The following is a 12202-nucleotide window of genomic DNA, read 5'->3' on the forward strand; positions in this document are numbered from 1 at the left end:
TACAGCAGATCATGCTGTTGCTGTCTGAGCACAAGCGTGTGCTCTGCAGAAATAAGTGTGTGGGTGTGCAGTATGCTTGACGTGCATTGTTAGACTTGCAGTGGAGTCCTTCATGCTATAAACACTGAGCATGTTGCACTTCCCAGGATTAGATGCCATGATTTGTCCATGTGCAGCCCTGACTGAGCAACATCCAAATCCTGAGAGTCAGGGTTGCACCTGAATAAATAGTGGAACTTAAATTTATGTTTTTAAGTTAAAGTTTTTGTAGCAGGGAGGCTGCAAATGCTTAAAATGTTTGTGAAAGTGTTTGTACAATAAAAAACCCCAAATTTTTTGAACTGCAGGGTTAAAAATGGACAGTAACGTTCTATTTCGTAACAGTAGTGTTTGGACCTGGCGGTGGCAGTAAAACCAGTTGGGCAGAACTGGGGAAAATGGAAGTGCTGCATCTGCCTGTTACTAAACTAGTAGCCTGCTGCTATTGAGAGCAGGTAAAAAGAGTCCAAGACGAGATGTCTTAATACCACAGCATGCCACCATCATCAAGAAAAGCAGCATGGGAGGATGTGGGACGTAGAAGCAATGCTAGCTGAGGGGTGTGGGTTAGGGAGCGGGAGTGATCTTCCAGCATGTGGCAGGCAGAGAGAGCGAGTTGTCATTCTGTGGTGAATGAAAACAGGCTTTCTGGGAAAGGGTTTCCAAGAAGTCCTCTTTTCTATTGTCAAGAGAGACTGTGGAGAGGAGAGGCAAAGAAGCGCCTGCACTTGCGCCACAAGCGGATTTTCAAACGTGTCGCAGATATGACAACTAAAGGCCAGAGAGTGCGTTTATATTGGAGGGCTGCTTGCTGAAATAAATAAGGGTAGTAAGTCCTAGTCTTCCTTGATCATGACTGGCATGCAATTCATGGTTGAAATGAGTCTCATCTAGTGTTACAAGACAGGTTTGTGCCTGGAGTCTGTTTGTGCTTACTTCCCAAAGCATCTGTTTTTGAGTATTGCCAGAAAAATGGTAGCTATTGGCTTTGTTCTGTTCTCCTGGAATTATTTCTGTGCTGTAATTAATTCCTGCAATTAACTTCTCAACAATTCACTTCTCAGCCGGTACCTGCTGGTGATGTCGGGTGGGAGGAGGAACTATTTGTTTCTTTGATTAAGGTGTAGGGTCTGAGGGAGAAAACAGAATTTCACTATTAGATTATTAATCCAGCCCTCATCTAAAATACCTTGCTTTGTTTCTGTTTGGGGTTTCTCTACTTCGGCCTGACCCAGTGCAGTCCCTGACTGAAATTCAGAGAGGTGAATCACAGAATCACTGATGCCAAGTCATGAAATAAGGAGAAGAATTTACTTTACAGCTAAATACATGAACATGTGGTGCCTGGGAAACCTCTTCTCAGGTGGCTGTGCCAGGTGGAAAGCAAGAAATGCTGTGTGGTGAACTGGCTGTGAATGAAGAGGCCCTGCTGCCATCAACAGCTTTGTTTCTGGGGACAGGTGCACACAGGACTTCAAACAAACAGGGCATTGCTATAATTTAATAGCCCTTGAAATCTGGGAGTAGCTGAGTTGGTGTTCGAAGCTGTTAAACACCTGTGAGTTGATATGGCAGGTCTGGAGGACTGACAGCACACCTGCCTTCTAGATCCAAGTAGTTTTAGCTTTCAGAGGCAGCAAATCTCAAGTGCATCAGCAACATCCTTATGTCCTTGCTTTGTTTAGCTTCCTTGGACCTTTTCTGGCAGGTCTAAGCTTGTCTTTCCATTGAATCTGGGGACTGGTCCAAGTTTCCTTCCAGTCAGGCAGAATAATACTTGTCTGAGGCTCCCCAGCCTGTTCAAGGGTCAGTGCTTTCTTTTTGCTGCCAGTGTTGTACTGCAAATACAGTTTGTTTGTTGTTTGGTTGTTGGTTTTTTTGCTTTTCAGGCACAGGAGAACAGCAGCGGAATCAGCAGCAGTAGCAGTTCCTCTAAGAAGAAGACCAAATATGTTAGCCTGTATACCAAGGAGGGGCAAGACAAGCTGGCTGTCCTGATCCCTGGGCGTCATGCCTGCGAGTGCCTGGGCCAGAAGCACAAGCTCATCAACAACTGCTTGGTTTGCGGGCGCATTGTCTGTGAGCAGGAGGGCTCTGGACCCTGCTTGTTCTGTGGTGCTCTGGTTAGTAATGAGGTGTATTTTATTTGCTGTGTTTGAACGTGGTGTAGTACACTCAGGGCCTTGAAATGGCATGGGGCTGAATTAGCCTCTCAGATCAAAGTTCCTCTAGCAAAGTTATCCAAGCTGTGAACCTGGGCAGGAAAGAGCCTGTGTGGTCTTCTCCTCCTAGGGGAAGGAGAACTGCTGTGGCTTTAAGTCACTCTGTGTTTCTTTTATTATGTGCCACATCAGAGCGTGGAGAGGTTTCCCTCATAATTTACATCACTTTGTTGCTTGCCTGATTTATGACAGTATCTTGTGGCTGTCCAGTGCATCACACTAACATCCAAAATTTGTGCAAGGCTTCAGCCTTCACCCTGAGCACAGCTCTGGCAGCCTTGTAAGGGGCAGAAGACATGGCCAGGGCTAGTGTGCTGACTTCAACACTTGTGTGGCATGCCTCATTTGGCATACCTGTTACACCCTGCGTTTGGTTGAAAGGGCACATTTTGGAGAAAGGGAGCAAGTTAATGATGGCAGATTAAATAAAGTTAACTTAAGGAGAGGAAAATACTGGTTGGATGAATAAAATGTTTTAAATCAGATCGGTTGCTATTTTTGAAGATCTGTTTAACTCCAAGTGGCCAGCCAAGGGAGGGGACCTCTGTATTAAGGATTGCTCGGGGAGGTTCTGGTTGCAGTTCTAATCCTTTGAGATCACCTAGCAGTGTACTCACCCACAGAAAGACCAAGCTGTACATTTCTCATGGGTTGCTTTTAGTAAAGAACAAACTGTCAGGATTCTCCCTGTGTAAATAACACTGAAGGGAAGGTGTGGACTGTATTGGCCATTTTGAACAGCTTAACCCTGAGCTGTTGTCTGAGGCTCTGAAATTGGTCAAGCAGGTGATGTCCTTCATAAGTCTAAATTTTCTTTTTTTTCTTAGGTGTGCACTAAAGAAGAGCAGGACATTCTTCAACGGGACTCAAACAAGAGCCAGAAGTTGCTGAAGAAGCTCATGGCAGGTCAGTAGCAATGACATACCTGTCAAGTAGTGAATCCCATCAATTATGCAACAGCAGGAGCTGCTCTGCCTCACTGTGCTATACTTGCCTTGGTCTTGTGTAGGAATGAGAGTGTGTCCGTCCTGATGTGTAAATTGTTGACATACATTCACCCAAATTATGAAGAATTGCTGTCAAAGTCTAAAGGTAATTCTTTCTTGGGAGCTGATGCCTGAATGTTTCTCAGGGGTTTAAATTGCCAGGACAGTTTGTGAACTTTATTTGCTTCAGATTTCACTGAGCCGCTTGCCCTTGTTGCTACATGGTAGGCATTAAAAGGATGGCTGGGAAGTTGGCTCTTCGTATCCTCTCTGCAAGCAATCATCAGCGTTACTGGACTTCAGCAGAGGTGATAACTGCGAGTGTCAAATGGCAACCATATAATGTCCTTACCCAGAGGCCCCAAGGCTGCTCGTTAGGCATTCCTGAATCAATCACATGAACTGGATCATTGTGAAGTCCATGAAAATTAGGATAAGTCTCATGTGGAATGTGTGCTGTGGAAGATGAAGTGCTGCTATCTGATTTGCTGGGTCTAGAGAGGTGGTGGTTAATATTTTCTAATGACTCTTCTTGTCTAACACTTATCTTATGAGCTAAAAATAGGAATAGAGCCAAGGAAAGCAAGAGGAAATAATACCCAGTCTCCCAGCAAAGACCTGTGCATTGTGGGAGTGTTTGTCTGAGTTTAGCTGAAATATAGCCAAGGTCACAGTGTTCTTGGTTGAAAAATACACTTTGCTGAAGAACTGAGAAAATATTTACTCTGGGTCTGTGTCAACTTCTCTTTAGAGCTGCTGAGATGGCAGGAGATCTTGTAAGTCCTTGAGAGTAACAGCTGACCACAGAGTCAGTCTGTTTGTAATCTTCCCGTAGAGATCCTGACATACTTCAGGATCTCCTTTTCTTTCTTACCCATTTTATCGTTCTTCCCTTCTGCCCTTGCCAGGTCTTGCTTTGTGCATTATCTATGTAGGCGAAAGCTGAAATGTGGTTAGCTATTTGTCTTGGAACTGAAAAAATGTGGATCAGCACCAACAGGGAAATACAAGCTTTTTTTATTTCCCTAAAATAAACATGTTAGCCTTTGTGTTGTCTTCTGTGAAATACATTGGTTTGTTCCATTGTGGCTTTGATGCAAAACTTTTTTTTTTTTTTTTGTTCCCTTTTGTTTGTTTGTTTGTTTGGGTTTTGGCCCCTTGCCAGAAATGGTAAGAAAGAAGAGATAGTTGCTGGGAATAGATTTCTCCATCTCTTTAACAATAGCTGGTCTGAAAAACTTGCTGAGGTGTGTTGAGGGAGAATATAATTTTTAAGAGGCTCATATAGCAGCCGACAGATAGATTGCTCTGTATGTAACTAGCAATTGTCAGCTCTGTTGTGACCAAGTCTCTTTGTGGAGGTGACAACACTCAGGAGAGAATTTGGCTTTTAGGAGGGGACTGAATGCCTGTGGCTGGTGATGGGCAGAATTTAGACTGCCCAAATTGTTAGGGAAGGGGCAAGGAGAATCAAGGACCAAGACGACCTCTCTAAACACTACCTAGATGATGTCACTATAGTATTTAAATGCTTCCTTCTCTTTGGAGGAAGGGGTCTGTGAAAGGGGCTCGTGGGAAAATCGGGGCTTGAACTTGCTTTGGAAAGGTGCTGATTTTGGTGCAAAATTCTTCTTTCAGCTCCTTAAGTGACGTTTTCTTTTAGGGGGCATTTCTACAGCCAGGCCCACTGAGACTGGGTTTCAAACAACTGATTATTGAGCTGTGACCTATTTTTCATCTCAGGTGCTGAAAGTTCAGGGAATTTGGATACCATAAGCAAAGACTTACTGCCTCAACAAGAAGCTAGACTCAAAGCAGGTCTGGAGATGGCTGTGAAACACAAAGACAAGTTGTTGGAATTTGACAGGACAAGGTAAGATACTAGCTGTGAGACTATCATGAAATAGCATAAACTATCTGGCAGGCTAAGCTGCCTCTAACAGAAATGTTAGAGAGTTCCTTCTAAAACCTGGACTGTAGCTACAGTCACCTTAATGTTGATGTTTGGTGGAACAAGAGTGAACTCCTCTAATAGGTCCCATTTGCATGTCCTTCTTTGTGTCCCTGACAGTCCAGCTCTCTAGAGGGAACAGAAGGAAGCTGGTAGGAAGGCAGGTTTGGGGCAGTCAGCACTGTGTCACTGTCCTGCTGTGCTCATCTTCTGCCATTGTGGTTGTTTCTCACCAGCGTACGTCGAACTCAGGTCATTGATGATGAATCAGATTACTTTGCCATGGACTCCAACCAGTGGCTGTCCAAGCAGGAAAGGGAAGCCCTCCAGAAGAGAGAGCAGGAGCTGCAGGAGCTGCGTCATGCCTCTCGGCTTTCCAGAAAAATCACCATTGACTTTGCTGGCAGGCAGATCCTGGAGGAAGATGACAGCATGGCTGAATACCACAGCAAGTGAGTGAGAACTGGCAGTGTGAAGGCATGCCCAAGAGCAGAGAAGTGAAAACTGTTATGGATAGTGGTCTGGCTGAATCTGGCAGAGCAGGTGTAAGGAAAGCTGAGCAAGCTGATCCCTTCAAGGGCACCTCCGACACTAGGATACAGTTTTGTGTTTGTGTTCTTTAGCTCCTTGAGGGTCTTTCTGGCTTGCAGCATATCACCTCTTTCAGCACAGCTCTGCTGGGACCCTCCCCTAAGGCCAACTGCAACGCTTGCGTGGGGTTTCAGTGGCTGGCATGTCTGTCAAAGAGAAAGCTGCCCTGGAAAAAGATGCTGCAGAAGGCCTCAACAGAAGCAATTAATCTCAAATTCAAACCAAGTTGGGTTTCTGTGGTGGAGAAGAGTCACTGTTCAAATTAGAAATCAGACTGAGCAAGGAAATAATATAGTTAGGGGAGGTGGTGAAAAAATGCTTTGGGTCAGAAGTGTTTGTGCAGGAAAAGGGAGATGGTGCCAGGGGAAGCAGGGAATTTTCATGGCTCTTATTTATGCTTGCAGACTGGATGAAACCATTGAAGCCATTAATTGTGGTACACTGAGCAAGCCAGCTGGGGGCCCAGAAGCAAAGACAACTCTGAGTTCTGGTGTTTTAGTGAATCCCCGTCTTCTTCAGCCTGCTCCTTTGGTCAGTATGGGTTGAATGATTTATTTCAGAGTAATGACTAACTTTGGGAGAGCTGAGCTTAAGAATTGTGAATTCTGGTATGGTTGTAGTGCTTCTGTCCTCCCCTGTGTCTGAGATGCTTGTTAGCCATCTGAATTGGGGACAAAGAAGGTTTGCCAATTCCCTGCTCTGCTCCTGGCTCTTGGTAGGCTTGGTTTATCTGAGTTTTAGTCTCCTGCCTCCTTTTCAGGAATGGGGAAGAATTTCTCAGGGTCAGCCTAAGGTTCTGGCACTTTTTCAGCTCAATTTATGAAGCCTTTTCTGCCAGATTTCCAGTTTCCAAAGGGCGTAATCTCTATCCTCTTATTCTACTTTAATTGTCGTGTTCTTGGTGTATGCTAAGCATTTGGAGGTTGGACACTTCCAGTTTTGAATGTTGGTGACTGTGGATATGCTTTGAAAATTGTATCTTCCTGTGAGTGCTCTGAAATACCAGCAGGTAGATGTATTTTTTAAATCCATAGTTTAGTTGTGATGTGTAGAAAGGAAAAGCTGCACAGAGCTGAGCATGACCTTGCTTTTTCTACTGCCAAAGTATGACCTTGCTTTTTCTACTGCCAAAGTATGGCGTGTAAGCACAGCAAGCTTGCAAAGAAAGAAGAGTGATCCCAAAAAGAGTAATACCTCTGTCCTTAAATGCAGGAAACCTTCAAATTGGATTTGCACTTGATATACATTATTCCTAGAGAGGTGCTAACCTTTTTCTTGTTTCTTTTGAACACTCTGAAGTGGGTGGACCAAACTGGTTTGCTCCCACACAGGAAAGCTGTATGTTCCATGGATGCTGGAAATGAGTCTGGCTTGGAGCGGAACAGGTTGCGGATTCAGGATCGAGAGTTGCAGGAGATCTCAGATGATGGTTGGTGCCTCAGCATGCACCAGCCTTGGGCTTCCTTGCTCATAAGAGGAATCAAAAGGTAAAGAGGTGGCCTGAACTGTGATGTATCCTGGTCCGCTCTTGCTTCATAGGTCAGATGGAAAGTTGTGTTCCTCAGAGGAGCATTGTGGACTTGCTTGCTTTGTACAGCAACTGATACCTACTGATAGCTTCCAGTTTGGAAGCCATGCTTCCTCGTCTGGTGTACTGATGGTTTAAGAAGCTGGTGAACCTGCTTTTCATGAGAGTAGCTAACCTAGAAGGTACAAGTTTCTTCACAGTGGGTAAATTTAGAGAGAGCCTGAGACTTCTGCAATATAGTGGGGGCATACCTTTTTGGAATTTGAAAGGCAAAGAAGCTGAAAATGTGAAATGTGCTCTTCTGGTTTTTTGTACATCATAAAGAAGCCAACAGTGGCGTGGGGGTTGTTTAAAAAGAAACCTTGTAAAACTTTTCACCTTTGGGCTGGGAATCGGGTTACAAAGAGAATCTGCTTCAGCCCAGCATCCCTGGCATGTTGACTCACCTTTCCCACAATTAATATAGAACAAAGAATCTTCTTTAGCCTTTTTTTCCCCTTTCCATCACAGAATTTTTCATTTTGGAGAGCAAAACTTTTTTCACTTCCCAAGCTAAAGATACTGTAAATCTTAACGTGCCCAGCTTCTGCACCCAGGCGGTCTGGGGATGCTGCCAGCCACGCCGCTACAGTTGCAGCATTGATGCCTAGTGTCCATTCTGGGATCGTTGAGAGCTGCAGCTAACGACTGCTTCATACAGATGCATGGTCCGTTATTGCTCCCTGGGTTGCATGCTTACTGTGTGGAACTTTCTGAGCTTGTAAGGGAATTGTATGAGCAGATTGTCCTACGATTATGTCTGGCATACTGCTGTACTTGCAAGGGATTGATGTCCTTTTTTGCTGTTGCTTTAAAGCTGTGAGGACATGCTCTGCTTGTGGCATTGTTTGTTGCCCATCTCAGCTTTTCTCTGTAGTCCTGACACGTTGCTTGAGTTTAAATAGTTAGGGCAAAGCGTAGCAGCAGGAATTGCATAACGAAACATTCGATTGAAAAATCTGCCCATGTGGGTGATTTCTGCTGAAATTTAAGTCATAAATTCTCCTTTGTTCTCTAGGGTGGAGGGCAGGACCTGGTACACATCTCATAGAGGGCGGTTATGGATTGCAGCTACTGCTAAAAGACCTTCCCCTCAGGAAATCTCTGAACTGGAGACCACCTACAGAATGCTGCTCCGCAAAGGTGAACTTCTCTCCTTGGATCTTTGTATTATTTGGTACATTGAGCCACATAATGAGCAGTGTGAGAAAGCCCTCTCTGCTGAGCAGTTATTACTGCTTCACTTTTCAACCTTCTGTTCTTGAAATTCTCTTCATCCTTTCTGCATTTTGTCAGCTGAGTGGTTATGGTGGCAGACTTCAACTCCATCCTTTAGCTGGTCATGTACTCCAAGCACAAACACTGTTCAATTGCACCTGAATCTTGTGATAGCTTTTGATGGCAGAGGACTTTATTTTATTCTTGGCTCAAGCAACAAGCTGTCAAGTGTGTGCCTGCTTGTGTGTGAAGTGGCTTGTGCTTCAGTCTGTTTACAGTGATGTTAAAGGCTTTTCATGTATTCTGACCTTGCAGAAATCAGGATTGAAGAGTCACGGGTTCTCAGGAAGATGTTATTCTGTCATGTGGGTAGGAGGATGCTGTTGGCTGCACTGCATGCCTGTTTGTGCAGTGTTCTTGCACGTCATCTAGTTTAAATGTTATACAAAAGGATTGTCTGCTTCCTCATCAGGGCAAAGAGCTCTTCCTGCACTATATGTTCCTCTGTCAGAATCTGACTAGGAAAAGATGTATATACAATTGCATCTCCCAACCATAGTTCTGTCATGATGAAGATCCTGAGGTGGAAGAAGAACAACAGGGTTTTAAAATAGCTGTTTGTTTTCCTGTGCCTCAAAAAGTAGAAGAGCATGGAGGAGAGGGAAAGGCATCTGGGGGTTAGAAGACCCCAGCTACATGTGTGGGGATGTGGTCCTGCTGAAGAGATATTTCTTTTGATGCAGATGTGGATTTTCCAAACGATTATCCTTCGGGGTGCCTCCTAGGCTGTGTGGATATGACCGACTGTTTATCACAAGAGCAATTTAATGAGCAGGTGAGTATAGCAGATAAACCTTTACAAGCTTGTGTTAGCCAGCAAACTCTTGAAGTTGTGTAACTTCCTCCAGGAGATGCTCTAGAGAAGACATTGAATGGAGATTTTAGACTGTGTTGAGAGGAGATAAAACTATTATGCAGTTTTGTATGGCTAGAAGGAGAATATATATAGAAAATGCATTTCAGCAGGGGTGGAAGGGAGCAGTGGACTAACACAGACTAAATCCATCGTCAGCCTCTCTGCCAGTGAGGTAGTTTAGTTGAAATGAGTTTCTCATCCACTCTGAAACCCTTTTCAATAAACACTGACACCTGTTTGATTAAACCAAGACTAGCTTGAGAGACCATGCTGCAAGGGCATGACATGTCAGTCATTGCTTCCCTTGCTGTGACTCCAGTGCATTAATGTCAATTTCTGGGTTTCATCCTCATTTGGCAAACTTGGGAGCTTACATCTTACCTGGATATGGCTTCTAAAGTGCTGATTGTTTCTCTTGAAGAAGCTTCATGGGGTTGTAATAGAAGGAATTACTCCAAGTTTTGCCTAGCCAGTCAGCAATTTTTTGCTACCCCTGGGTATAACAATGCTGATCTTCCCATCTCAGGGAGGACTCTGGAATAGGAAGGGTCAAGTACCTGTTTGGCTGCTTTTGGAATGCAGCAAACCACTCCCGGAGCACAGCCAGCAGAGGCTTTGCAGTTATTGCAGTGATTTGTGTCGCAGAGGATATGAAGGGACCTGAAAACTCAAGACAGTGTGGAAATGTGGACCACTGCAGCCGTGGTGGTGGTGTGCCATGGGACCTTGTCCCTGGCCCTGAGGTGCCAGCAGGATCAGCTACCCTGACCTAAGAGAGGGTAGCTTGGCCCAAGCAGAGGTGTCTGTAGCTGCTGGAACTGCTTGGTGCTTCTTCCTGGAGCTGGAGGTCACAGTGGCCTCACCAGTGAAAGCTGTGCTCTGGTTGGGGCACTGAGTCACCAGGAGAAAGAACTGTGGGAAGAGGTGAGCACCCTCCCAACAGGCAGGATGGACAGAAGAGCCACAGGGTCTTCCTGGAGACCCTGCAGAGAGGACATGCAGAGCCCTGAGATACAGGGGAAAGAGGGACAGCTGGAGATTACAGTGGATCAAGACTCCCAAGGCAGTTAAGGGACATTTAAGTGGCCTTTTTCTGAGTGAGGCAGGTGATTTGGTGACCAGGAACACAGGTTAAGTTTGAGGTACTGAGGCCTTCTTCACTTCAGGCTTCACCAGCAAGATCTCCCAGAGGTCTCGTGCTTAGAGGTATTGGAGAGGGACTACCCATAGTGAAGGGAGATTGAATTAGGAATCTTTTGAGAAATCTCATGCATACAAGCCTGTGGATGCTGATGGTGTGCACCCAAATGTGCCGAGTGGTACATGACTTTGTAAGGCCACTCTTACCTTGGAAAGGTTATGGAGATCGGGATAGGACCCTGATAACTGTAGGGAGGTGACTTAATTACATCCATCTTTAAAAAGGGAAGGAGGGATGATCATGGACACTTCAGGTCAGCTTCACTTTTATCTGTGGGAAATTCATAGAGCGACTCCTCTTGGAAGCCAGTTTTGGACACATGGAGGAGAAGGACATTGGGAATAGCCAGTATGGATTTACCTAAGGGTAAAATCATGCTTGACTAACCCAATGACCTTCTGCGATCCAGTAGTTAGTCGTGAATATCTTTTACTTTGTACAAACTTTTAGCTTGGTCTCCTACAGCATGCATGCATCCAAGATGAGTCATTATAGTCTGGGTGGGTGGACTTCAAGGGTCGACAGCTGGCTGGGTCATCGGGCTTCAAAGTGCAGTGGTGGTTGCCTCATAATCTCTTTGAAAGTGGTGTTTATCAGGGCTTTTTCCTCTAACTTCTATTTAATACATTTAGCCATGATCTGGAGGGGTAGGTGGAGTGCCCCACAATGAGTTTGTGAATGCTGCTCTTTGGGGGAGCAGTGGGTATGCTCAGCAGCAGGGCTGCCATTCAGAGGAACCTTGACAGGCTGGAGGAAAGGGCTGGAATGATATTCCTGAAGGCTCAACACCAATCCCTGCACCTGGGGTGAACTAACCCCCTGCATCAGTGCTGGGGAGTGGCTTTGCTGAAGAGGCACTGGGGATCTTGACAGCCAGCGAGCTAACAGGAGCCCTGGCAGCAGGGAGGTCTGGTGGCATGATGGCCCAGTATGGCCAGTAGAAGTAATTACTCCTCTTTGCAAACTACATCTGGAATTCTGTGGTTGCAAAAAAGATGTTGATAAACTGCGAGTGCATCCAGTGGAGGCCACCAGGATGGTTGGGGGCTGGAGCATGTGCCCTCTGAAGAGAGGCAGGGGAAGAAGAAAGACATTCCACTTCCTGCAAGGAGATTATAGAGAGAGGGAGCGAGGCTCTTTGCTGATGTACACAGCAAGAGGATGAGAGACAATAAATTGAGAGAGGTCATAAATTGAAAGGGGAGGGTTCAATGTGACCTAAGAAAAAAATTCCCCATGAGGACAGCCAAGGAATGGAGCAGGCATTGCCTAGAGGGTTTGTGCAGTCTCTACCCATGACGATTTTTAAGATCCAACAAGACAAAACCTCGTCTGAATTCTGTGTTGACCCTGCTTTGATCGGGAGGTTGGACTAGAGACCTCCTGAGGTCTGAGTCTGTGATGCTGTGACTGACTCCATGCCCAAAATCTGGAGCAGCAGCTTTCCTTAGGGTGTGTTTTATTAACTTACAAAGCCTATGTTGAGTACCAAGCACAGCACAGCTGTTCCT

The 12202-nt window shown here is 45.3% G+C and overlaps 1 protein-coding gene across 3 annotated transcripts in view; it reads left to right on the forward strand.

Moving 5' to 3' along the window:
- The window catches only part of TRIP4 (thyroid hormone receptor interactor 4), a 51133-nt gene that overhangs the window by 3248 nt on the left and 35683 nt on the right, over positions 1-12202 (forward strand). For all 3 annotated transcript variants that reach the window (XR_008749844.1, XM_055819048.1, XM_055819044.1), the window contains exons 4-11: positions 1929-2162; positions 3089-3167; positions 4991-5120; positions 5435-5650; positions 6194-6320; positions 7089-7276; positions 8375-8499; positions 9318-9409. Coding sequence is in view for 2 of the 3 variants with exons in the window: in XM_055819048.1 (XP_055675023.1) it covers positions 1929-2162; positions 3089-3167; positions 4991-5120; positions 5435-5650; positions 6194-6320; positions 7089-7276; positions 8375-8499; positions 9318-9409 (1191 nt within the window). In the remaining variant the exon portion in view is untranslated. The remainder of the gene's footprint in view (positions 1-1928; positions 2163-3088; positions 3168-4990; positions 5121-5434; positions 5651-6193; positions 6321-7088; positions 7277-8374; positions 8500-9317; positions 9410-12202) is intronic.

This window comes from Falco peregrinus, chromosome 1 (assembly GCF_023634155.1).
Source record: "Falco peregrinus isolate bFalPer1 chromosome 1, bFalPer1.pri, whole genome shotgun sequence".
In the NCBI taxonomy this organism is placed as follows: Eukaryota; Metazoa; Chordata; class Aves; order Falconiformes; family Falconidae; genus Falco; species Falco peregrinus.